At 43.1% G+C, this 25,000-nt stretch overlaps 2 protein-coding genes across 2 annotated transcripts in view; both read left to right on the forward strand.

Moving 5' to 3' along the window:
* The window catches only part of LOC311118679 (BTB/POZ domain-containing protein 3), a gene marked incomplete at its 3' end in the record, with an annotated part of 445,507 nt that overhangs the window by 41,857 nt on the left and 378,650 nt on the right, over positions 1-25,000 (forward strand). The window lies entirely within an intron of this gene.
* tbata (thymus, brain and testes associated) overlaps positions 17,718-25,000 on the forward strand; it is a gene marked incomplete at both ends in the record, with an annotated part of 13,862 nt that continues 6,579 nt past the window's right edge. Inside the window, 2 exons of the mRNA XM_084193467.1 lie at positions 17,718-17,922; positions 18,069-18,242. Coding sequence (XP_084049593.1) covers positions 17,718-17,922; positions 18,069-18,242 — 379 coding nt within the window. The remainder of the gene's footprint in view (positions 17,923-18,068; positions 18,243-25,000) is intronic.

The raw sequence follows: 25,000 nt of genomic DNA on the forward strand, positions 1-25,000 counted from the left end.
TGGATGGATGGATGGATGGATGGATGGATGGATGGATGGATGGATGGATGGATGGATGGATGGATGGCAGGGTGCCATCCAATTCCGTTCCATTCTATTTCTGTTCAGTTCTGTTCAGTTCTGTTGAGTTGGGCTCTGGGATGTCACAACCGTTGAGCATCTGATCTTATGGTTGATTGTGGAGGAAAGGGGTTGAGTGTGTTAAAGCATGTGTGTTTATCCCACATCTGTTGCAAGGGGGTAAGGATGTTAGGGAGAATATAGGATGAACCACAGTAATTATTTGCAACAATAACAATTGCTTGTCAAAAATGTAATACAATGGCAATCCGGGTTATAGGTAACAATCCTGCGCATGAACTGCCAACATTATTATGCATATTAATTGATAATGATGGAAAATAAGATATGCAAGATATTTGAATAGATATATATTATTAAATAGCTATATATATATTGAGGTGAGAGCATTGGAAATGCTTTTGGCGGTTGACCTGCTTCTGTTTTGTGGGTGGCACTGTGCGCTGTTTTCGGTGGATGGGTCCTGGCCTCTCGGGGGCCTGGGGATCCGGAGGGACGGGGGTGGTATGCTGATCACTGGGATGACGGCCCAACTTGGGATGGGGAGGGGCTTTAGCAGGGGGATTAGTGGAGAACAATTGGAGGGTTAATTAGTAGCAATGCAAATATCATGGTACAGCAATATGGACACTCCATCACTATGGTATTTTTTATTGGTACATTTACAAACGTATATAATGATAAATAGATTTGAAACTTGTATCTCATTATGGTGTATGGTGAAATAAGTATAGCCAGTTATAATTGTAATGGCTTAGCAGATAATAACAAAAGAATAACAATATTTACATGGCTCAAAGAGAAGGAATGTAATATCTATTGTTTACAGGAAACTCATTCAACAATTCTAGATGAAGTTGCGTGGAAAAAGGACTGGGGGGGCGAAATATACTTCTCCCATGGGCAAAGAAACTCAAAAGGGGTGATGATATTAATTAACAGTAATTTCGATCCGAATGTGCAAATTAGATGGATTATTTTAAATATGTTAAATGGACCATAAACAGATATGGCTCATTAACATTTACGGACCAAATAATGATGATCCACACTTCTTTGACAATATACACTGCTCAAAAAAATAAAGGGAACACTTAAACAACACAATGTAACTCCAAGTCAATCACACTTCTGTGAAATCAAACTGTCCACTTAGAAAGCAACACTGATTGGCAATACATTTCACATGCTGTTGTGCAAATGGAATAGACAACAGGTGGAAATTATAGGCAATTAGCAAGACACCCCCCAATAAAGGACTGGTTTTGCAGGTGGTGACCACAGACCACTTCTCTGTTCCTATGCTTCTTGGCTGATGTTTTGGTCACTTTTGAATGCTGGCAGTGCTTTCACTCTAGTGGTAGCATGAGACGGAGTCTACAACCCACACAAGTGGCTCAGGTAGTGCAGCTCATCCAGGATGGCACATCAATGCGAACTGTGGCAAGAAGGTTTGCTGTGTCTGTCAGCGTAGTGTCCAGAGCATGGAGGCGCTACCAGGAGACAGGCCAGTACATCAGGAGACGTGGAGGAGGCCGTAGGAGGGCAACAACCCAGCAGCAGGACTGCTACCTCCGCCTTTGTGCAAGGAGGAGCAGGAGGAGCACTGCCAGAGCCCTGCAAAATGACCTCCAGCAGGCCACAAATGTGCATGTGTCTGCTCAAACGGTCAGAAATAGACTCCATGAGGGTGGTATGAGGGCCCGACGTCCACAGGTGGGGGTTGTGCTTACAGCCCAACACCGTGCAGGACGTTTGGCATTTGCCAGAGAACACCAAGATTGGCAAATTCGCCACTGGCGCCCTGTGCTCTTCACAGATGAAAGCAGGTTCACACTGAGCACGTGACAGACGTGACAGAGTCTGGAGACGCCGTGGAGAACGTTCTGCTGCCTGCAACATCCTCCAGCATGACCGGTTTGGCGGTGGGTCAGTCATGGTGTGGGGTGGCATTTCTTTGGGGGGCCGCACAGCCCTCCATGTGCTCGCCAGAGGTAGCCTGACTGCCATTAGGTACCGAGATGAGATCCTCAGACCCCTTGTGAGACCATATGCTGGTGCGGTTGGCCCTGGGTTCCTCCTAATGCAAGACAATGCTAGACCTCATGTGGCTGGAGTGTGTCAGCAGTTCCTGCAAGAGGAAGGCATTGATGCTATGGACTGGCCCGCCCGTTCCCCAGACCTGAATCCTATTGAGCACATCTGGGACATCATGTCTCGCTCCATCCACCAACGCCACGTTGCACCACAGACTGTCCAGGAGTTGGCGGATGCTTTAGTCCAGGTCTGGGAGGAGATCCCTCAGGAGACCATCCGCCCCCTCATCAGGAGCATGCCCAGGCATTGTAGGGAGGTCATACAGGCACGTGGAGGCCACACACACTACTGAGCCTCATTTTGACTTGTTTTAAGGACATTACATCAAAGTTGGATCAGCCTGTAGTGTGGTTTTCCACTTTAATTTTGAGGGTGACTCCAAATCCAGACCTCCATGGGTTGATAAATTTGATATCCATTGATAATTTTTGTGTGATTTTGTTGTCAGCACATTCAACTATGTAAAGAAAAAAGTATTTAATAAGATTATTTCATTAATTCAGATCTAGGATGTGTTATTTTAGTGTTCCCTTTATTTTTTTGAGCAGTGTATATCAACCCTGCAAGAAATTCAAGACTCTATTATTATGGTGGGAGATTATAATACTGTTTTAAATAGCTCAATGGACTGTAAAGGAAATCACACTACAAACTATCACCCTCATGCTCTTAAGGAAATCGTGAATGTCATGGATACATTAGAACTAGTAGATATATGGAGGCTTAAATATCCTGATCTAGTGAGATATACATGGCGGAGACTCAATCAAGCTAGTCGTCTGGACTTCTTTCTAATGTCATTCTCGTTGGCACCAAAAGTTTAAAAAAGTGTTAATAGGGGACAGAATGCGGTCGGGCCATCATATAATTGGCATATACATTACTCTTACTGAATTTCCACGTGGGCGAGGATATTGGAAATTTAATCAAAGCCTATTTGATGATAACTTGTTTTTAACTAGGACAAAGGAATTTATAACTGATTTTTTCCAACATAACATAGGTACAGCAAATTCCCTTATTGTACGGGACACCTTTAAATGTGCCTTTAGAGGACATACAATTCAGTACTCATCTCGAAAACAAAAGCAATTTAGGTCAAAAGAGTCCATACTAACAAAGGAAATAGAAGGTCTAACAGAACAGATAGATAGCAATAAAAACTGTAACATAGAGGCTCAGAATAAATTAGAGGAAAAACAAAAATAAATTGAGAAACTTTTTCAATAAAGATCAAGTGTAATATATTATTAAAATAAAGCAAACTGGAAGGAATATGGGGAAAAATGCACCAAATAGTGTTTTAATCTTCAACATAGAAATGTTACCAAAAATAATTTACTGAAACTGGTTACAAATGATGGAGTCACCCATGATTCACCAAATGATATTTTGAAGGAGGAAACAAAGTACTTTAAGCATATGTTTTCATTTCAGTCGCCTCCATCTCCTCTAACTGAAGCTAATTGTAGAGATTTTCTTTCTATTGATAATGTAAAATTAACAGCCATACAGAAAGACTCATGTGAAGGTGAAATTACAGAGGAGGAACTTCTGGATGCAATTAAAGACTTTAAGTCCGGGAAAACTCCAGGGTTGGATGGCATACCAGTCGAGGTATACCAAACCTTTTTTGATATACTAAGCGGACCGTTATTAGCATGTTTTAACCACTCCTATTTAAATGGTAGATTATCAGACACTCAAGAAGAAGGTCTGATTTCATTATTACTGAAACAGGATACAAGTGGAAAATATAAAGATCTAGTCCATTTCAGAAATTGGAGGCCCCTTATACTTCAGTGTTGTGATGCAAAAATTCTAGCAAAATGTATAGCGCATAGAATTAAAAAGGTATTGTCGGACATTATTCATCCTAATCAGACAGTTGTTTTACATGGAAGATACATTGGAGATAATATAAGGCAAGTACTGGAAACAATAGAACACAATGAAAAATCAGGGAAACCAGGCCTGCTATTCATAGCAGACTTCGAAAAGGCATTTGATAATGTACGACTGGGGTTTATATATAAATGCCTGGAAATTTTCAATTTTGGAGAATCTCTTATAAATTGGGTTAAAATCATGTATAGTAACCCTAGGTGTAAAATAGTAAATAATGGCTATTTCTCAGAAAGTTTTAAACTGTCAAGAGGAGTGAAACAAGGTTGTCCACTATCGGCATATCTATTTATTATGGCCATCAAGATGTTAGCTATTAAAATCAGATCCAACAATAATATCAGGGGATTAGAAATCCAGGGCTTAAAAACAAAGGTGTCATTGCACGCTGATGATTCATGTTTTCTTCTAAATCCACAACTTGAATCCCTCCACAGCCTCATAGAGGATCTAGATACATTTTCTAACCTCTCTGGATTACAACCAAATTATGATAAATGTACTATATTACGTATTGGATCACTAAAAAATACAATTTTTACATTACCTTTTAGTTTACCTATAAAATGGTCTGATGGTGATGTGGATATACTCGGAATACATATCCCAAAGGAAATAAATGATCTCACTCCAATACAGTTTAATAGAAAGTTAGCAAAAATAGATAATATCTTGCTACCATGGAAAGGTAAATACCTGTCTATTTCAGGAAAAATCACCCTGATTAACTCTTTAGTATTATCCCAGTTTACCTATTTGCTGATGGTCTTGCCTACGCCTAGCGAACAGTTTTTTAAATTATATGAGAAAAAAATTATCCATTTTATTTGGAACGGCAAGCTAGACAAAATACAACAGGCCTATTTATATACAGTGGGGGAAAAAAGTAAATGATATCATAGGTAGGACTGGTGGAGTTGTCGCACATGCAGCTAACAACAACATATGGAAATGTCTGCTCTACCCAAAATTACAACCAAATAATTGCAGCATTACCGCAAAAATGGAAGAGGAAAGTGGAAGGGGGAAAAAGTAAGGAACTTGTCTGTCTGCCCTGCTTTAAAGAACATAATTGGTTTAAGAAAACTGTGATAAATAAAAAAAGTATACCAGTTTCATTTAAGGACCAAAGGATTGACAGCCGTCCCATATAGATTGCAAAATAGTTGGGAAGAGATTTTTGACGTACCGATTCCATGGCATAGTGTTTATGAATTGAAACGCAAAACGACGCCGGATTCAAAACGTATAATTTTTCAATTTAAATTATTATATAAAATTCTTTCTACCAATAGAATGTTATTTATATGGAGGATACAATCTTCCCAGCTCTGCAGATTTTGCTGCGAAGAGACAGAATCATTAGATATTTTTTTTTGGTACTGTCCATTTGTAGCTTGTTTTTGGACACCTGGAGATAACCCTGCAGATAGCATTACTGGGTGATCTGAAAAGTCATAGTCAATCGATCAATAATAATATAATACTTTTAGCAAAAATGTTTATTTTCAATTTACTATCTGTAGAAACAATGAGAATAGAAGGGTTCAGAACTTTTGTAAAACATCACAGTACAGTTGAAAAATATATGGCAAAAAGAAATCCAATATTAATTGTGTTAAGAGATAGATGGGAGGTGTTGAATGGAATTGAAGTTTGGGACTAATTACAACTAACAACAAACAATAACAAGATAACTAATAATGTAAGCATACTGTGTCCATATTAAGTATATAGGTTGTAGGTTGGGAGCTTTTGTGAAAGAGCACAGTTAGAAAGATATGGCATATAGAAGCAAACAGGATGGACATCATGAAAATGATCAGAGAGGTTGAGAGTAGAAATTCAGGAGCAAAAAAATAATAATACAACAAATACAAAAATAATAATAATGTATATATATATATATATATGTTCACAAGTAGGGAAAGGGTGGCGGGGTTGGAAAGTAATAAAGGGGAATATATATATTTTTAAAGGATATGTATATGTGTATGTATATGTATTTATGTGTATGTATGTATGTATATATATATATACAGTGGGGGAAAAAAGTATTTAGTCAGCCACCAATTGTGCAAGTTCTCCCACTTAAAAAGATGAGAGAGGCCTGTAATTTTCATCATAGGTACACGTCAACTATGACAGACAAAATGAGGAAATTCCAGAAAATCACATTGTAGGATTTTTAATGAATTTATTTGCAAATTATGGTGGAAAATAAGTATTTGGTCACCTACAAACAAGCAAGATTTCTGGCTCTCACAGACCTGTAACTTCTTCTTTAAGAGGCTCCTCTGTCCTCCACTCATTACCTGTATTAATGGCACCTGTTTGAACTTGTTATCAGTATAAAAGACACCTGTCCACAACCTCAAACAGTCACACTCCAAACTCCACTATGGCCAAGACCAAAGAGCTGTCAAAGGACACCAGAAACAAAATTGTAGACCTGCACCAGGCTGGGAAGACTGAATCTGCAATAGGTAAGCAGCTTGGTTTGAAGAAATCAACTGTGGGAGCAATTATTAGGAAATGGAAGACATACAAGACCACTGATAATCTCCCTCGATCTGGGGCTCCACGCAAGATCTCACCACGTGGGGTCAAAATGATCACAAGAACGGTGAGCAAAAATCCCAGAACCACACGGGGGGACCTAGTGAATGACCTGCAGAGAGCTGGGACCAAAGTAACAAAGCCTACCATCAGTAACACACTACGCCGCCAGGGACTCAAATCCTGCAGTGCAAGACGTGTCCCCCTGCTTAAGCCAGTACATGTCCAGGCCCGTCTGAAGTTTGCTAGAGTGCATTTGGATGATGCAGAAGAGGATTGGGAGAATGTCATATGGTCAGATGAAACCAAAATATAACTTTTTGGTAAAAACTCAACTCGTCGAGTTGCATCCAAAGAACACCATACCTACTGTGAAGCATGGGGATGAAAACATCATGCTTTGGGGCTGTTTTTCTGCAAAGGGACCAGGACGACTGATCCGTGTAAAGGAAAGAATGAATGGGGCCATGTATCGTGAGATTTTGAGTGAAAACCTCCTTCCATCAGCAAGGGCATTGAAGATAAAACGTGGCTGGGTCTTTCAGCATGACAATGATCCCAAACACACCGCCCGGGCAACGAAGGAGTGGCTTCGTAAGAAGCATTTCAAGGTCCTGGAGTGGCCTAGCCAGTCTCCAGATCTCAACCCCATAGAAAATCTTTGGAGGGAGTTGAAAGTCCGTGTTGCCCAGCGACAGCCCCAAAACATCACTGCTCTAGAGGAGATCTGCATGGAGGAATGGGCCAAAATACCAGCAACAGTGTGTGAAAACCTTGTGAAGACTTAAAGAAAATGTTTGACCTGTGTCATTGCCAACAAAGGGTATATAACAAAGTATTGAGAAACTTTTGTTATTGACCAATTACTTATTTTCCAACATAATTTGCAAATAAATTCATTAAAAATCCTACAATGTGATTTTCTGGATTCTTTTTTCTCAATTTGTCTGTCATAGTTGACGTGTACCTATGATGAAAATTACAGGCCTCTCTCATCTTTTTAAGTGGGAGAACTTGCACAATTGGTGGCTGACTAAATACTTTTTTTCCCCACTGTATATATATATTTTAAGATACCAAAACAAAAATCACAAAAAAATACAATATAAAATAATACTAAATAAAAGTAACAAATAATTATAGAGCAGCAGTAAACATAACAATAGCGAGGCTATATACAGGGGGTACCGGTACAGAGTCAATGTGCGGGGGCACCGGTTAGTCCATGTAATTGAGGTAATATGTACATGTAGTTAGAGTTATTAAAGTGACTACGCATAGATAATAAACAGAGAGTAGCAGCAGTTAATGGGGGGGGGCAATGCAAATAGTCCGGGTAGCCATTTGATTAGATGTTCAATAGTCTTATTGCTTGGGGTAGAAGCTGTTTAGAAGCCTCTTGGACCTAGACTTGGTGCTCCGCTACCGCTTGCCGTACTGTAGCAGAGAGAACAGTCTATGACTAGGGTGGAGTCTTTGACAATTTATAGGGCCTTCCTCTGACACCGCCTGGTATAGAGGTCCTGGATGGCAGGAAGCTTGGCCCCAGTGATGTACTGGGCCGTACGCACTACCCTCTGTAGTGCCTTGCGGTCGGAGGCCGAGCAGTTGCCATACCAGGCAGTGATGCAACCAGGATGCTCTCGATGGTGCAGCTGTAGAACCTTTTGAGGATAATAATATAATAAGCCATTTAGCAGACGCTTTTATCCAAAGCGACTTACAGTCATGTGTGCATACATTTTTACGTATGGATCTGAGTACCCATGCCAAATCTTTTCAGTCTCCTTAGGGGGAATAGGTTTTGTCGTGCCCTCTTCACGACTGTCTTGGTGTGCTTGGACCATGTTTGTTTGTTGGTGATGTGGACACCAAGGAAGTTGGTCCACTTCTTTTTCCTGTAGTCCACAATCATCTAATTTGTCTTGATCACTTTGAGGGAGAGGTTGTTGTCCTGACACCTCACAGCCAGGTCTCTGACCTCCTCCCTATAGACTGTCTCGTCATTGTCAGTGATCAGGCCTACCACCGTTGTGTCATCGGCAAACTTAATGATTAAGTTGTGCTTGGCCATATAATGGAGTTGTGCTTGGCCATGCAGCCCCTCCTACCTGCCCCTCCTAAGTTCCCTTCCTTCCTTCCTACATTCCCTTCTTACCTTCCATTACTTCCTGTCCTTCCTTCCTGCCCTTCCTTCGTTCCTGCCCATCCTTCCTGCCCTTCCTACCTGCCCTTCCTTCTTACTTTTTTTCTTATTTTTGTTTTGTCATTTAGCAGACACTCTTATCCAGAGTGACTTACAGTTAGTGAGTGCATACAATATTTTTTCATACTGGCTCCCCGTGGGAAACAAACCCACAACCCTGGCGTTGCAAACGCCATGCTCTACCAACTGAGCTACATCCCTGCCGGCCATTCCCTCCCCTAACCTGGACGACGCTGGGCCAATTGTGCGCCGCCACATGGGTCTCCCGGTCGCGGCCGGCTAAGACAGAGCCTGGATTCGAACCAGGATCTCTACTGGCACAGCTAGCACTGCAATGCAGTGCCATAGACCACTGCGCCACTCGGGAGATACTTCCTGGCCTTCCTACCTGCCCTTCCTTCCTGTATTTTCTTCCTGCCCCTCCTACCTGTCCTTCCTTCCTTCGTTCCTTCTCATCCTTCCTGCCCCTCCCTCCTGTCCTTCCTACCTGCCCCCCCTTCCTGTCATCCTTCCTGCCCCTCCTTCCTGTCCTTCCTACCTACCCTTCCTTCCTGTCATCCTTCCTGCCCCTCCTTCCTTCCTACCTGCCCCTCTTTCCTGTCTTTCCTTACTGTCCCTCCTTCCTGCCCTTCCTTCCTGTCCGTCCTTCTTGCCCCTCCTACATGTCCTTCCTGCCCCTCCTTCCTGTCTTCCCTTCCTGTACTTCCTACCTACCCTTCCTTCCTGTCCTTCCTACCTGCCCTTAATACCTTCTCTTCCTTCCTGTTTTTCCTTCCTGCCCCTCCTACCTATCCTTCCTGCCCCTCATTCCTGTCCTTCATTCCTGTCCTTGCATTCTGTCTTTCCTTCCTGCCCTTCCTTCCTGCCCTTCCTACCTTCCCTTCCTTCCTACCCTTCCTTCCTACCCTTCCTTCCTGTCCTTTCTTCCTACCATTCCTACCTGCCCTTCCTTCCTATCCTTCCTTCCTGTCCTTCCTACCTGCCCTTAATACCTGCTCTTCCTTCCTGTCCTTCCTTCCTGCCCCTCCTACCTGTCCTTTCTTCCCCTCCTTCCTGTCCTTCCTTCCTGTCCTTCCATCCTGTCTTTCCTTCCTGCCCTTCCTACCTGCCCTTCCTTCCTATCCTTCCTTCCTGTCCTTTCTTCCTACCCTTCCTACCTTCCTTCCTATCCTTCCTTCCTTCCCTACCTTCCTGTCCTTCCTTCCTTCCTTTACTTCCTGCCCTTCCTTCCTTTCCTACCTGTCGTTCCTTCCTGACCTTCCTAGCTGCCCCTCCTACCTGCCCTTCCTACATGCCTTTCCTTAGTTCCCTTCCTACCTTCCTACATTCCCTTCTGCCCTGCCATTCCGTCCTGTCCTTCCTTCCTGCCCTTCTACCTACCTTTCCTACCTGCCCCTCCTATCTTCCCCTCCTTCCTTCCCTTCCTTCCGTCCTTCCCTTCCTAACTGCCCTTTCTTCCTGTCCTTCCTTCCTGCCCTTCCTTCATGTCCTTCCTTCTTGTCCTTCCTTCCTGCTCTTCCTACCTGCCCCATCCTTCCTGCCCTTCCTTACTGTCCTTCCTTCCTGTGTTTCCTTCCTGTCCTTCCTTCCTGCCCCTCCTACCTGTCCTTCATTTCTGCCCTTCCTACCTGCCCTCCCTTCCTGTCCTTGCTTCCTGTCCTTCCTTCCTGTCCATCCTCCCTGCCCTTCTACCTACCTTTCCTACCTGCCCCTCCTTCCTGTCCTTCCTATTTGGGTTTCCTTCCTGCCCTTCCTTCTTGCCCCTCCTACCTGTCCTTCCTGCCCCTCCTTCCTGTTCTTCCTGCCCCTCCTTCCTGTATTTCCTTCCTGTCCTTCCTACCTACCCTTCCTTCCTGTCCTTCCTACCTGCCCTTAATACCTGCTCTTCCTTCCTTCCTGTCCTTCCTTCCTGCCCCTCCTACCTGTCCTTCCTGCCCCTTCTTCCTGTCCTTCCTTCCTGTCCTTCCATCCTGTCTTTCCTTCCTGCCCTTCCTTCCTGCCATTCCTATCTTCCCTTCCTTCCTACCCTTCCTTCCTGTCCTTTCTTCCTACCCTTCCTACCTGCCTTCCTTCCTATCCTTCCTTCCTGCGCTTCCTACCTTTACTTCCTGCCCTTCCTTCCCTTCTTACCTGCCATTCCTTCCTGTCCTTCCTTCCTGCCCTTCTACCTACCTTTCCTACCTGCCCCTCCTATATTCCCCTCCTTCCTTCCCTTCCTCCCTTCCTTCCCTTCCTACCTGCCCTGCCTTCCTGTCCTTCCTACCTGCCCCTCCTTCCTGCCCTTCCTTCCTGTCCTGCCTTCCTGCCTCTCCTACCTGTCCTTTATTTCTGCCCTTCCTCCCTGCCCTTCCTTCCTGCCCTTCATTCCTGTTCCTACCTTCCTGCCCTTCCTTCCTGTGAAATCCTTCCTTCCCTTCCTTCCTGTCCTTCCTTCCTGCCCTTCTAACTACCTTTCCTACCTGCCCCTCCTTCCTGTCCTTCATATTTGTCCTTCCTTCCTGCCCTTCCTACCTGCCCCACCTTCCTGCCCTTCCTTCCTGTCCTTCCTTCCTGCCCTTCCTTCCTGTGTTTCCTTCCTGCCCTTCCTTCCTGTCCTGCCTTCCTGCCTCTCCTACCTGTCCTTTATTTCTGCCCTTCCTCCCTGCCCTTCCTTCCTGCCCTTCATTCCTGTTCTTCCTTCCTGCCCTTCCTTCCTGTGATTCCTTCCTGTCCTTCCTTCCTGTCCTTACTACCTGCCCTTCCTACCTGCCCCTCTTACCTTCCCTTCCTTCATTCTCTTCCTTCCTTCCTGTGATTCATACCTACCCCTCCTTCCTGTCCTTCTTTCCTGCCCATCCTTCTTGTCCTTCCTTCCTGTCCTTCCTACCTGCCCTTTCTACCTGCCCCTCTTACCTTCCCTTCCTTCCTTCTCTTCCTTCCTTCCTGTGTTTCATACCTGCCCTTCCTTCCTGTCCTTGCTTCCTGTCCTTCCTCCCTGCCCTTCCTTCCTGCCATTCCTTCCTTGTGATACCTTCCTGCCCCTCCTACTTGTCCTTCCTTCCTTCCCTTCCTTCCTGTCCTTCCTGTCCTTCCTTCCTGTCCTCACTACCTGCCCTTCCTACCTGCCCCTCTTACCTTCCCTTCCTTCCTTCTCTTCCTTCCTACCTGTGTTTCCTAACTGCCATTCCTTCCTTTCCTACATGTTCTTCCTACCTGTCCTTCCTACCTGCAGTTGCTACATCCATTTTTTGATTTATACACGGGGTATACAAAACATTAAGAACACCTGCTCTTTCAATTACATAGACTGACCAGGTGAATACAGGTGAAAGCTATGATTCCTTATTGATGTCACTTGTTGAATCCACTTCAATCAAGAGGAGGAGACAGGATAAAGAAGGATTTTTAAGCCTTGAGGCAATTAAGACATGGATTGTGTATGTGTGTCATTCAGAGTGCGAATGTCCAAGACAAAATATTTAAAGAAAATCCAGAAGCTGGCCTGTATGATGCTTCATCATATCATGCAAAGTGCATTATACGGGCCAGATTTCTCTATTTTGAAAGTTACATGTCTTGAAAACTTGATTGCTGACGTGCAAAACATTTTAGGAATGTGTCAACAATGGACTAATGAAACAAACACTAAAAGAGAGTTTAGGGTGGAGTTATCCTTTAAGTGCCTTTCAACTGGGGTATGGTAGTATTGGCTTTGTTATTGTTTCAACTGTGGATTGGCCCTTTAAGAGAGGCAGGGATTAATCAATTGTCACGGGTCAATGTTCCACCACAACCCCTTTATGAACCCAGTGTTGCTCTGCTGTATATTGAACACACTAATTACTCTGGTTGATTACACAAACGAGGAGGCTGCATTGATCTGCAAATATGTGTTGCATGAGACACAGCGTTAAACATACCTGGATAGAGTACCTGCCAGATCTCCAGAGACACCGCACATAAACCCCTGGATAGAGATTCCCATCTTCTCTTCTTCTTAACCCTAGCTACTGAGGGAACACACTAAATATATTGGGTAAAGTGTTAACGAAATATAATGTCATGTAATATTTTAAATTGTATATAACTGCCTTAATGTTGCTGGACCCCAGGAAGAGTAGCTGCTGCCTTGGCAGGAAATAATGGGGATCCATAATAAACCCCAGGAAGAGTAGCTGCTGCCTTGGCAGGAACTAATGGGGATCCATAATAAACCCCAGGAAGAGTAGCTGCTGCCTTGGCAGGAACTAATGGGGATCCATAATAAACCCCAGGAAGAGTAGCTGCTGCCTTGGCAGGAACTAATGGGGATCCTTAATAAATACAAATACTGGAAGGGAGACATATTGTTTCTCTGAATTGTGTGGTCTCTCTGTCTCTCTCTATCTCACACCACCCCACAGTCCACCCCTACTCAACATAACACCTCTCCACCACCCCACAGTCCACCCCTACTCAACATAACACCTCTCCACCACCCCACAGTCCACCCCTACTCAACATAACACCTCTCCACCACCCCACAGTCCACCCCTACTCAACATAACACCTCTCCACCACCCCACAGTCCACCCCTACTCAACATAACACCTCTCCACCACCCCACAGTCCACCCCTACTCAACATAACACCTCTCCACCACCCCACAGTCCACCCCTACTCAACATAACACCTCTACACCACCCCACTGTCCACCCCTACTCAACATAACACCTCTCCACCACCCCACAGTCCACCCCTACTCAACATAACACCTCTCCACCACCCCACAGTCCACCCCTACTCAACATAACACCTCTCCACCACCCCACTGTCCACCCCTACTCAACATAACACCTTTCCACCACCCCACAGTCCACATATGTTTTACCTTGTCGGCTCAGGAATTTGAACTAGCAACCTTTCGGTTCCTGGCCCAACGCTCCAAGCGCTAGGCTACCTAGCTCAAATGGCTGTTTTGTCCGATTATTGAGGCCTTTGACATTTAGATTACTTGGTGTCTCAAATCGCTAACTGTGGAACGGCAACGTATTACGTACACCACATAGATTTACTGTTAAAGCAATTGGATTCAGAGATAGACTGAGTGCTCTGCTTTAAATTCAAAGGAATGAATGATAGAAATCATGTGTGTGTCTACAGCTCTGTACGGTAAACAGCACCTACTATGTGTGCGTGCACACAAAACATTTTCTGGGTCTAATCATAGAATTACATATAGAATCCCTATTAATTCAATAGGATCTTTGTGGGTCTAGTAAATATTACATTGAAATGAATGTGTTTTCAGCTGGTGTATAGTGCAATAATTCCGCAAAATGGTTTTCTTGAATTTCAAATGATCTAGGTTCAGACTACATTTTGAGATAATAAATGACAAAGTGCAGTTTTATATCACTAATATAGGCAATATTTTATAGGAAACCTTTAGTCTGAATATTGATTAATTTGACTGCATGGGGTATGCATGCTGCATAATTTATGTTGCATAATATAGTGCGTTCTCAACAATTCAATCACATTTTTCACGCAAATAAGTATTTTTAATAAAATAAAAAAAGTACACTATTCTCAGTCCACCATATTGACATATATTGGTCCTCTGTAGCTCAGCTGGTAGAGCACGGCGCTTGTAACGCCAATGTAGTGGGTTCGATCCCCGGGACCACTCATACACAACAACAAAAAATGTATGCACGCATGACTGTAAGTCGCTTTGGATAAAAGCATCTGCTAAATGGCATATTATTATTATATCAACTGCCTGGTTGAGCAAATTTTTACAATATATATTTTTTTGTGTGCCTTTTTACATTTTAACAATGTATTTACATATTCCTACTATTCAAGGTCTCTACTAACAGGAATGGTGCAATAATCATTTCTCACCAACTGAATTCCTGCTTTTTATACCATATCTTCGGTGACAGATTTTTTGTTTTCTTACAGCCCTCTGCTCCGAGTGGGTCAAGCTAGAATGCCACAACACTGAACTGCAGTACCCCAAAAGGATACAAATGATGCAAATTCATGCAATAGGGCTGGGGGAGTTGACCAAACAAGTTCAAGTAAAGATTAGTTTCATATCCATTTCTAAATCCACTGTCAAAACGAGACACCAGGTGCGGTAGAGAGAGAGGGAGGGAGAGAGAGAGGGTCGAAAAAACAGCAGGTCCGGGACAAGGTAGCACGTCCAGTGAACAGGTCAGGGTTCCATAGCCGCAGGCAGAAGAGTGGAAACTGGAGCAGCAGCATGACCAGGTGGACTGGGGACGGGGACAGCCAGGAGTCATCAGGTAGACTGGGGACGGGGACAGCCAGGAGTCATCAGGTGGACTGGGGACGGGGACAGCCAGGAGTCATCAGGTAGACTGGGGACGGGGACAGCCAGGAGTCATCAGGTAGACTGGGGACGGCCAGGAGTCATCAGGTGGACTGGGGACGGGGACAGCCAGGAGTCATCAGGTAGACTGGGGACAGCCAGGAGTCATCAGGTAGACTGGGGACGGCCAGGAGTCATCAGGTGGACTGGGGACAGCCAGGAGTCATCAGGTGGACTGGGGACGGGGACAGCCAGGAGTCATCAGGTAGACTGGGGACGGCCAGGAGTCATCAGGTAGACTGGGGACAGCCAGGAGTCATCAGGTGGACTGGGGACAGCCAGGAGTCATCAGGCCAGGTAGTCCTGAGGGCTCAGGTCCTCCGAGAGAGAGAGAGAGAGAGAGAGAGAGGGAGAGAGAGAGAGAGAGAGAGAGAGAGAGAGAGAGACAGAAGGGAGAATTAGAGGGAGCATACAGTGGCTTGCGAAAGTATTCACCCCCCTTGGCATTTTTTCTATTTTGTTGCCTTACAACCTCGAATTAAAATGGATTTCTTGGGGGTTTGTATCATTTGATTTACACAACATGCCTACCACTTTGAAGATGCAAAATATGTTTTATTATGACACAAACAAGAAATAAGACAAAAAAACAGAAAACTTGAGCGTGCATAACTATACACCCCCCAAAGTCAATACTTTGTAGAGCCACCCTTTGCAGCAATTACAGCTGCAAGTCTCTTGAGGTATCTCTATAAGCTTGGTACATCTAACCAGACAAGTGTTAAACAAATCAAAGTATATTTTTATTTGAGATTCTTCAAAATAGCCACCCTTTGCCTTGATGACAGCTTTGCACACTCTTGGCATTCTCTCAACGAGCTTCATCTGGAATGCTTTTCCAACAGTGTTGAAGGAGTTCCCACATATGCTGAGCACTTGTTGGCTGCTTTTCCTTCACTCTGCGGTCTGACTCATCATCTTAGAGTGGGACCTATCCAGGATAGACTCTAACAATGTCTTAGAGTGGGACCTATCCAGGATAGACTCTAACAATGTCTTAGAGTGGGACCTACCCAGGATAGACTCTAACAATGTCTTAGAGTGGGACCTATCCAGGATAGACTCTAAAAATGTCTTAGAGTGGGACCTATCCAGGATACACTCTAACAAGTGAGTGGCGCAGTGGTCTAAGGCACTGCATCGCAGTGCTAGCTGTGCCACTAGAGATCCTGGTTCGAATCCAGGCTCTGTCGTAGCCGGCCGTGACCGGGAGACCCATGGGCGGCGCACAATTGGCACAGCGTCGTCCAGGGTAGGGGAGGGAATGGCCGGCAGGGATGTTTGTAGAGCATGGCGTTTGCAACGCCAGGGTTGTGGGTTCGATTCCCACGGGGTGCCAATATGAAAAAATATATATACATATATAAAATGTATGCACTCACTAACTGTAAGTCGCTCTGGATAAGAGCGTCTGCTAAATGACTAAAATGTAAATGTAACAATGTCTTAGAGTGGGACCTATCCAGGATACACTCTAACAATTCGGGAAATTGTTGAGGGTGAAACACCCAGCAGCGTTGCAGTTCTTGACACAAACCGGTGCGCCTGGCACCTTCTACCATACTCCGTTCAAAGGCACTTGAGTATTTTGTCTTTCCCATTCACCCTCTTAACGGCACACATACACAAACCATGTCTCAATGGTCTCGAGGTTTAAAAATCCTCCTTTAACCGGTCTCCTTCCCTTCATCTACACTGATTGAAGTAGATTTAACAGATTACATCAATAAGGAATTATTAGACTGACCGGGTGAATTCAGGTGAAAGCTATGTCATGGAAAGAGCAGGTGTTCTTAATGTTTTCTATACTCAGTGTAGGTAATGGTGTGCAATTTGTGATGTAGCCTGTGTGTGGCCTCAAAATATAAATGGATTTATGCATTGGGTGGGAGTTACAGTACCCATTGTTAAAGATGCTGTTCTTTTTTATGTTGAGAGCTGAGTCTCCTAGCAACATGGTAAACATAGTCAGAGGCTGAAGACTGTGGAGAGGCTATGTGGAGTTTCTGAGGTAGGATAAGCTTTTACATTTCTTATTACAACTATATACTTCAGTATTTGTTGTTTTTCATGTCTTGCTTAACAGAACAATAGGCCTATAGATCCGTAGTAAAATCATGAAGATATCTTTTTAAATAAAATGTTGATCACTAAATCTGCAACAACTTTGCCTACACAAAACTGTTATGAAGTCCACATGAAGTCTCAAGTTCCCATGACAACATGATAGTATGCATGCACTGGTTGTGCATACTGTAAAATAACAAAGCTTTGGGTTGTACAGTGTGGAATTTAAATGTTACCGCTCAATGGCAATTGATCTGTCTCTAATAATACTGTAATAACATTTATTATACTGCCATTTAGCTTTTAACCAAAGCATCTTACAGTCACGCCTGGGAATCGAACCCACAACTCTACAATTGCAAGCACCATGCTCTACCAACTGAGCCATATCAACCCTGCATACCAACAATAAACTCTGTGATATTTCTCTCACAGATCATCATGTCAGTCTTAAACAGCCCAGATCCATGTGGTGAAAAGAAAATGGCTGACAGGAACACAGGTCATCGCGATGATAATGTTATGCCGTCCACGGCTGACGTTTCCAACGTGGCCACTAGGGGCAGTCCACGTTTTGGAGCCTTGAGTCACCACTCCTTCTTCTCCAGACACAACCCTCACCCACACAGAGTCACACACATCCAAGGTGAGAGACTGCATCGGTCCAAGGTTATGCCCAAAAATCGCACCCTATTCCATATATAGTGCACTACTTTAGACCAGTGCCCATAGGGAATAGGGTACCATTTGTGACTCAGCCTCTACTTTTTCTTTTTTTCTATTCTTCTATAGGTCTGAATGGGATTCCAGTATGCATGGTGAATGATGACTGGTACGTGACCACCTCACTCTTCCCCCATCCGCTCACCAAGAGCCAGGTATTCAGGACTAGTACAGGAGCACCTTTCTCCCTGCCTGCAGGACACAGCGTGTATGGGGGCAGATACAGAACCGGACACAGAACAGGTGAATTAATAGGGTTGCAAAACCTCCGGAAAACTTTCCCCAAAAAAATTCCCAGGTTTTCCAGAATACCTGTTTAGAAGAATCACGGAATAAAAGAGGGAATACCGTAAACTGGAAATCTGGAATCTTCCAACCAGGATTTGTATTTATTATGTATTTAAGTCCCGTGTAGCTCAGTTGGTAGAGTATGGCGTTTGCAACGCCAGGGTTGTGGGTTCGATTCCCACAGGGGGGCCAGTATGAAAATGTATGCACTCACTAACTGTAAGTCGCTCTGGATAAGAGCGTCTGCTAAATGACTAAAATGTAAATATAATTATATGAATCCCCATTAGCTGCTTCCTCTTCCTGGGGTCTGGCAAAATTATGGCAGTTATACAATTTAAAAAACATTAAAATACGTTCATAACAGATTTCACAACACACTAAGTGTGTGCCCTCAGGCCTCTACTCTACTACCACATATCTACAACACAAAATCCATGTGTACGTGTGTGTATAGTGCGTATGTTATCATGTGCATGTATACATCAAATCAAATCAAATGTTATTTATCACATGCGTCGAATACAACAGGTGAAGACATTAACCAACAATGCAGTTCAAGAAATTGCGTTAAGAAAATATTTACTGAATAAACTAAAGTCAAAAAATGAAATCAAATTTAAAAGTAACACAAGAAAATTACATAACAATAACGAGGCTATATACAGGGGGTACTGGTACCAAGTCAATGTGCAGGGGTACAGGTTAGTCGAGGTAATTTGTATATGTAGGTAGGGGTAAAGTGACTATACATAGATAATAAACAGCGAGCAGCAGCAGTGTAAAAACAAAGGGTCAATGTAAATAGTCTGGGTGGCCATTTGATGAATTGTTCAGGAGTCTTATGGCTTGGGGGTAGAAGCTGCTAAGGAGCCTTTTGGTCCTAGACTTGGCGCTCCGGTACCGCTTGCTGTTCGGTAGCAGAGAGGTCAGTCTATGACTTGGGTGGCTGGAGTCTTTGACCATTTTTGGGGCATTCTCTGACACCGCCTGGTATACACACTACCATTCAAAAGTTTGGACACACCTACTCATTCAAGGGTTTTTCTTTATTTTTACTATTTTCTACATTGTAGAATAATAGTGAAGACATCAAAACCATGAAATAACACATATGGAATCATGTAGTAAACAAAAAAGTGTTAAACAAATCAAAGTAAATTATATATTTGAGATTCTTCAAATAGCCACCCTTTGCCTTGATGACAGCATTGCACACTCTTGGCATTCTCTCAACCAGCTTCTCCTGGAATGCTTTTCCAACGGTCTTGAAGGAGTCCCCACATATGCTGAGCACTTGTTGGCTGCTTTTCCTTCACTCTGTGGTCCGACTCATCCCAAACCATCTCAATTGGGTTGAGGTCGGGGGATTGTGGAGGCCAGGTCATCTGATGCAGCACTCCATCACTCTCCTTCTTGGTAAAATAGCCCTTACACAGCCTGGAGGTGTGTTGGGTCATTGTCCTGTTGAAAAAGTTTGTACTCCTGAGTGGCGCAGTGGTCTAAGGCACTGCATCGCAGTGCTAACTGTGCCACTAGAGATCCTGGTTCGAATCCAGGCTCTGTCGCAGCCGGCCGCGACCGGGAGACTCATGGGCGGCGCACAATTGGCCCAGCGTCGTCCAGGGTAGGGGAGGGAATGGCCGGCAGGGATGTAGCTCAGTTGATAGAGCATGGCGTTTGCAATGCCAGGGTTGTGGGTTTGATTCCCACGGGGGGCAAGTATAAAAAATAAACATAAATCACTAACTGTAAGTCGCTCTGGATAAGAGCGTCTGCTAAATGACTAAAATGTAAATGTAAAAATGAAAAACAAATGATAGTCCCACCAAGCCCAAACCAGATGGAATGGCGTATCGCTGTAGAATGCTGTGGTAGCCATGCTGGTTAAGTGTGCCTTGAATTCTAAATAAATCACAGACAGTGTCACCAGCAAAGCACCCCCACACCATAACACCTCCTCCTCCGTGCTTTACGGTGGGAAATACACATGCAGGTCTCTTCTTATTATTGGTGTCCTTTAGTAGTGGTTTCTTTGCAGCAATTTGACCATGAAGGCCTGATTCACACAGTCTCCTCTGAACAGTTGATGTTGAGATGTGTCTGTTTCATGAACTGCAATTTCTGAGGCTGGTAACTCTAATTAACTTATCCTCTGCAGCAGAGGTAACTCTGGGTCTTCCATTCCTGTGGCGGTCCTCATGAGAGCCAGTTTCATCATAGCGCTTGACGGTTTCTGCGACTGCACTTGAAGAAACTTTCAAAGTTCTTGAAATATTCCGTTATGACTGACCTTCATGTCTTAAAGTAATGATGGACTGTCGTTTCTCTTTGCTTATTTGAGCTGTTCTTGCCATAATATGGACTTGGTATTTTACCAAATTGGGCTGTCTTCTGTATACCCCCCCTACCTTGTCACAACAAAACTGATTGGCTCAAACGCATTAAGAATTAATGAAATTCCACAAATTAACTTTTAAGAAGGCACACCTGTTAATTGAAATGCATTCCACGTGACTACCTCATGAAGCTTTTTTTGGTTACTACATAATTCCGTATGTGTTATTTCATAGTTTTGATTGACACAGCCTTTTTGACAGCAGATCGGCAGTTCCAAAAGCTGCCAGAGACAAGGAATTCCACATGGGTTGTGTGCGCATGGTTAAAATAGATACTAGATACTAAATTCGAATGGTTGTAGGATGGGAAGCATCTGTAAAAAACTACAGGGGGAGGAGCTAACGGGTATAGAGAACACACACATAGTTGCCAAAGATACAAAATAGCATAATTAGATCATCAGAAAATAACTAGGTAAGTGAGAGAAGGTGTGGAGTCTTTGGAGAACAACTCTGCACAACGTCTTTGTTTCGGCGACAGGCTTCACTTTGGAGACAACACCGCCGCTGATAAAACAGAGGAGACTGAAGTACCAGCACTAATTGCCTAGCAGAGGTGAAGAAAACACCCCCAACAATACAACAAGCCCACAAATTAGCAAGACTGTTACACAAATTGGCCTGAAACTAACCCAAGTCCACGACAACAGTCGTGAGCAATCAGACAGTTCAAACAGCAGTGATTAACTAGGCTACTAGGTAAAGACAGCACCTACAAGACAATACCAACAGATACTATTGAATCAACTGCCCTACAAGACAATACCAACAGATACTATTGAAAAACCTGTCCTACAAGACAATACCAACAGATACTATTGAATCAACTGTCCTACAAGACAATACCAACAGATACTATTGAATCAACTGTCCTACAAGACAATACCAACAGATACTATTGAATCAACTGTCCTACAAGACAATACCAACAGATACTATTGAATCAACTGTCCTACAAGACAATACCAACAGATACTATTGAATCAACTGTCCTACAAGACAATACCAACAGATACTATTGAATCAACTGTCCTACAAGACAATACCAACATATACTATTGAATCAACTGCCCTACAAGACAATACCAACAGATACTATTGAATCAACTGCCCTATAAGACAATACCAACAGATTAACACCAACACTTATTGAATAAAAATATATACTTGCTGCTCTTGTAGGAGCTGATATCTTTCCAAACTATAGATGGGCAGTTAATTTTTTTATTTTATTTTTTACAAATAGTTACATAGCCCATATGGAAATAACAGACATGAGCCAAGCATGTTAACCTGTAGAATGGAATAGGTTATAGGACCACTATGATTAGAGGTTATAGGAGGTTATAGGACCTCTATGATTAATTTCATGATGTCAGTTTTAACAGCTCAACATTGTCCATTTCAAACAGGGTTAAATATCCAGTTGTAGTAAAATTCAGCTTCAGTCCACAGGGGGGCACTGTGGTACTGTCAGAAGTTATGTGCTTTGGGCCTCCCGAGTGGCGCAGCGGTCTAAGGCACTGTATCGCAGTGCTTAAGGCGTCACTACAGACCCGGGTTCAAGCCCAGGCTGTGTCACAGCCGGCCGTGACCGGGAGACCCATGAGGCGGCGCATAATTGGCCCAGCATCGTCCGGGTTAGGGGAGGGTTTGGCCGGCCTGGATTTTCTTGTCCCATTGCGATCTAGCGAATCCTTGTGGCGGGCCGGGCGCCTACAAGCTGACTTCGGTCGCCAGCTGGTTGGTGTTTCCTCCGACACATTGGTGCGGCTGGCTTCCGGGTTAAGCGAACAGTGTGTCAAGAAGCAGTGCGGCTTGGCATGGTTGTGTTTCGGAGGACGCATGTCTCTCGACCTTCGCCTCTCCCGAGTCTGTAGGGGAGTTGCAGCGATGGGACAAGACTGTAACTACCGATTGGATATTGGATATCACGAAATTGCGGAGAAAAAGGGCTAAAAGAATAAAATAAAAAAGAAATGCTTCAGTCAGAAAAAAGTCTGGTCTCAGCTAGCCAAGCTAGCTACAGAAACAAAACCCATCAAATAAACTCACTGGAAAAAACCTTTTTTCCTAATATCATGACTATTATCAATATCCTTAGCTTGCCTATTTCACTAAATATACTATTGAATAATTCTGACTGACACCCAAAAGCTTAAGGAATGGTGAGCGCTAATGCTAGCTTATTAGCAATGACCCTAAGCACACAGCCAAGACACTGCAGGAGTGGCTTCGGGACAAGTCTCTGAATGTCCATGAGTGGCCCAGCCAGAGCCCGGACTTGAACCCGATCTAACATCTCTGGAGAGATGCTCTCCATCCAACCTGACAGAGCTTGAGAGGATCTGCAGAGAAGAATGGGAGAAACTCCCCAAATACAGGTGTGCCAAGCTTATAGCGTAATACCCAAGAAGACTTGAGGCTGTAATCGCTGCCAAAGGTGCTTCATCAAAGTACTGAGTAAAGGGTCTGAATACTTATGTAAATATGATATTTCAGTTTATTTAATTTAATAAATATTTTTTTTAAATTCTAAAAACCAGTTTTTGCTTTGTCATTAAGGGGTATTGTGTGTAGATTGACGAGGGGGGGGGACAATTTAATCAAGTTTAGAATAAGGCTATAACGTAACAAAATGTGGAAAAAGTCAAGGGGTCTGAATACTTTCCGAATGCACTGTATATAAACCCTGGATTGCTGATGCTATGCATTGGCCAATGAGAGGCTTTGAAGCCACCGGTCGGCCATATTGGCACACCCCTGAAGAAACAGTCCTCCATAGGAATGAATGGAATTCTACAGTATTTCAATTAAATGGACAAAATGACATGTATTTAAGTATTTTTTCATTGTTATAGTGGTGATGGTAACATTAGTATTAAAAAATATATATATTTTAAGGTAAATGTTTTCATATATATTTTTATTTTTATAATTAGCTCACATAATATCATTTAAAAGTATGCATGAAGGTATCTGTAATAGAATAAACGTGTCAAAAACAAATGTAGACATTTCTATAGTTTTTAGGCCAAGATGGAGGCGCTTCAAAATAGCGCCCCCTGTCAGCTATATAGTGTATATATTATGTCAAAGTAAAACACTAATATCTTGATTACATTAGTATTCAACCAGTCAATACATGTTAGAATCACCTTTGGCAGCGATTACAGCTGTGAGTCTTTCTGGGTAAGTCTCTAAGATCTTGGCACACCTGGATTGGACAATATTTCCACATGATTCTTTGTAAAATTATTCAAGCTCTGTCAAGTTGATTGTTGATCATTGCTAGACAGCCATTTTCATGTCAAACCGATTTAAGTCAAAACTGTAACTCGGCCACTCAGGACCATTCAATGTCTTCTTGGTAAGCAACTCCAGTGTACATTTGGCCTTGTGTTTTAGGTTTTAGGTTATTGTCCTGCTGAAAGGTGAAATTTGTTTCCCAGTGTCTGTTGCAAAGCAGACTGAACCAGGTTTTCCTCTAAGATTTTGCCTGTGCTTAGATTTTTTGCATTATTTTTTATCCTAAAAAACTCCCTAGTCCTTGCCGATGACAAGCATACCCATAATATGATGCAGCCACCACCATGCTTGAAAATATGAAGAGTGGTACTCAGTGATGTGTTGTGTTGGATTTTCCCAAACATAACACTTTGTATTCAATACATAAAGTTAATTTCTTTGCCACTTTTTCTGCAGTTTTAATTTTAGTACCTTATTGCAAAGAGGTTGCTTGTTTTGGCATATTTTTTATTCTGTACAGGCTTCCTTCTTTTCACTCTGTCATTTAGGTTAGTATTGCTACAAAGTTGTTGATCCATTCTCAGTTTTCTCCTATCACAGCCGTTAATAACTTGACCATGCTGAAAGGGATATTCAATGTCTGCTTTTTATTTTATTTTTACCCATCTACCAATAGGTGCCCTTCTTTGCACACCTTCAAAGCAGAATTCTAGAGTTCTTACATCCTCTTATTGTTATTTTATGGCTCTAGAGCTAAAACGATTTAAGCTATTAACACGAAGCCAACTTTCAAAATGTCCAGATTGCCCCAACTCAGATTGCATGAGAAAATATTTGTTATAGTATTTATACTTTTGGAACTATAACAATATTTAAATGAGCTCCCAATGCATTTAAATTGGGAAAAAAGGGTCAAACAAAACAAAACGAATCTAGACCTATCTCCTCTTTCACCGTTTAAGCTAACGTTGAGATGTTCAGACTGGCCCAACTTAGATCGATTGTCAAGTGATTTTTGATCCTATATAAACTTTGTGAACTATAATGATTTTACATTTGCATAAA

The sequence above is a fragment of the Coregonus lavaretus genome (genome assembly GCF_964263955.1).
Source record: "Coregonus lavaretus genome assembly, contig: HAP1_SCAFFOLD_282, whole genome shotgun sequence".
NCBI lineage: Eukaryota > Metazoa > Chordata > Actinopteri > Salmoniformes > Salmonidae > Coregonus > Coregonus lavaretus.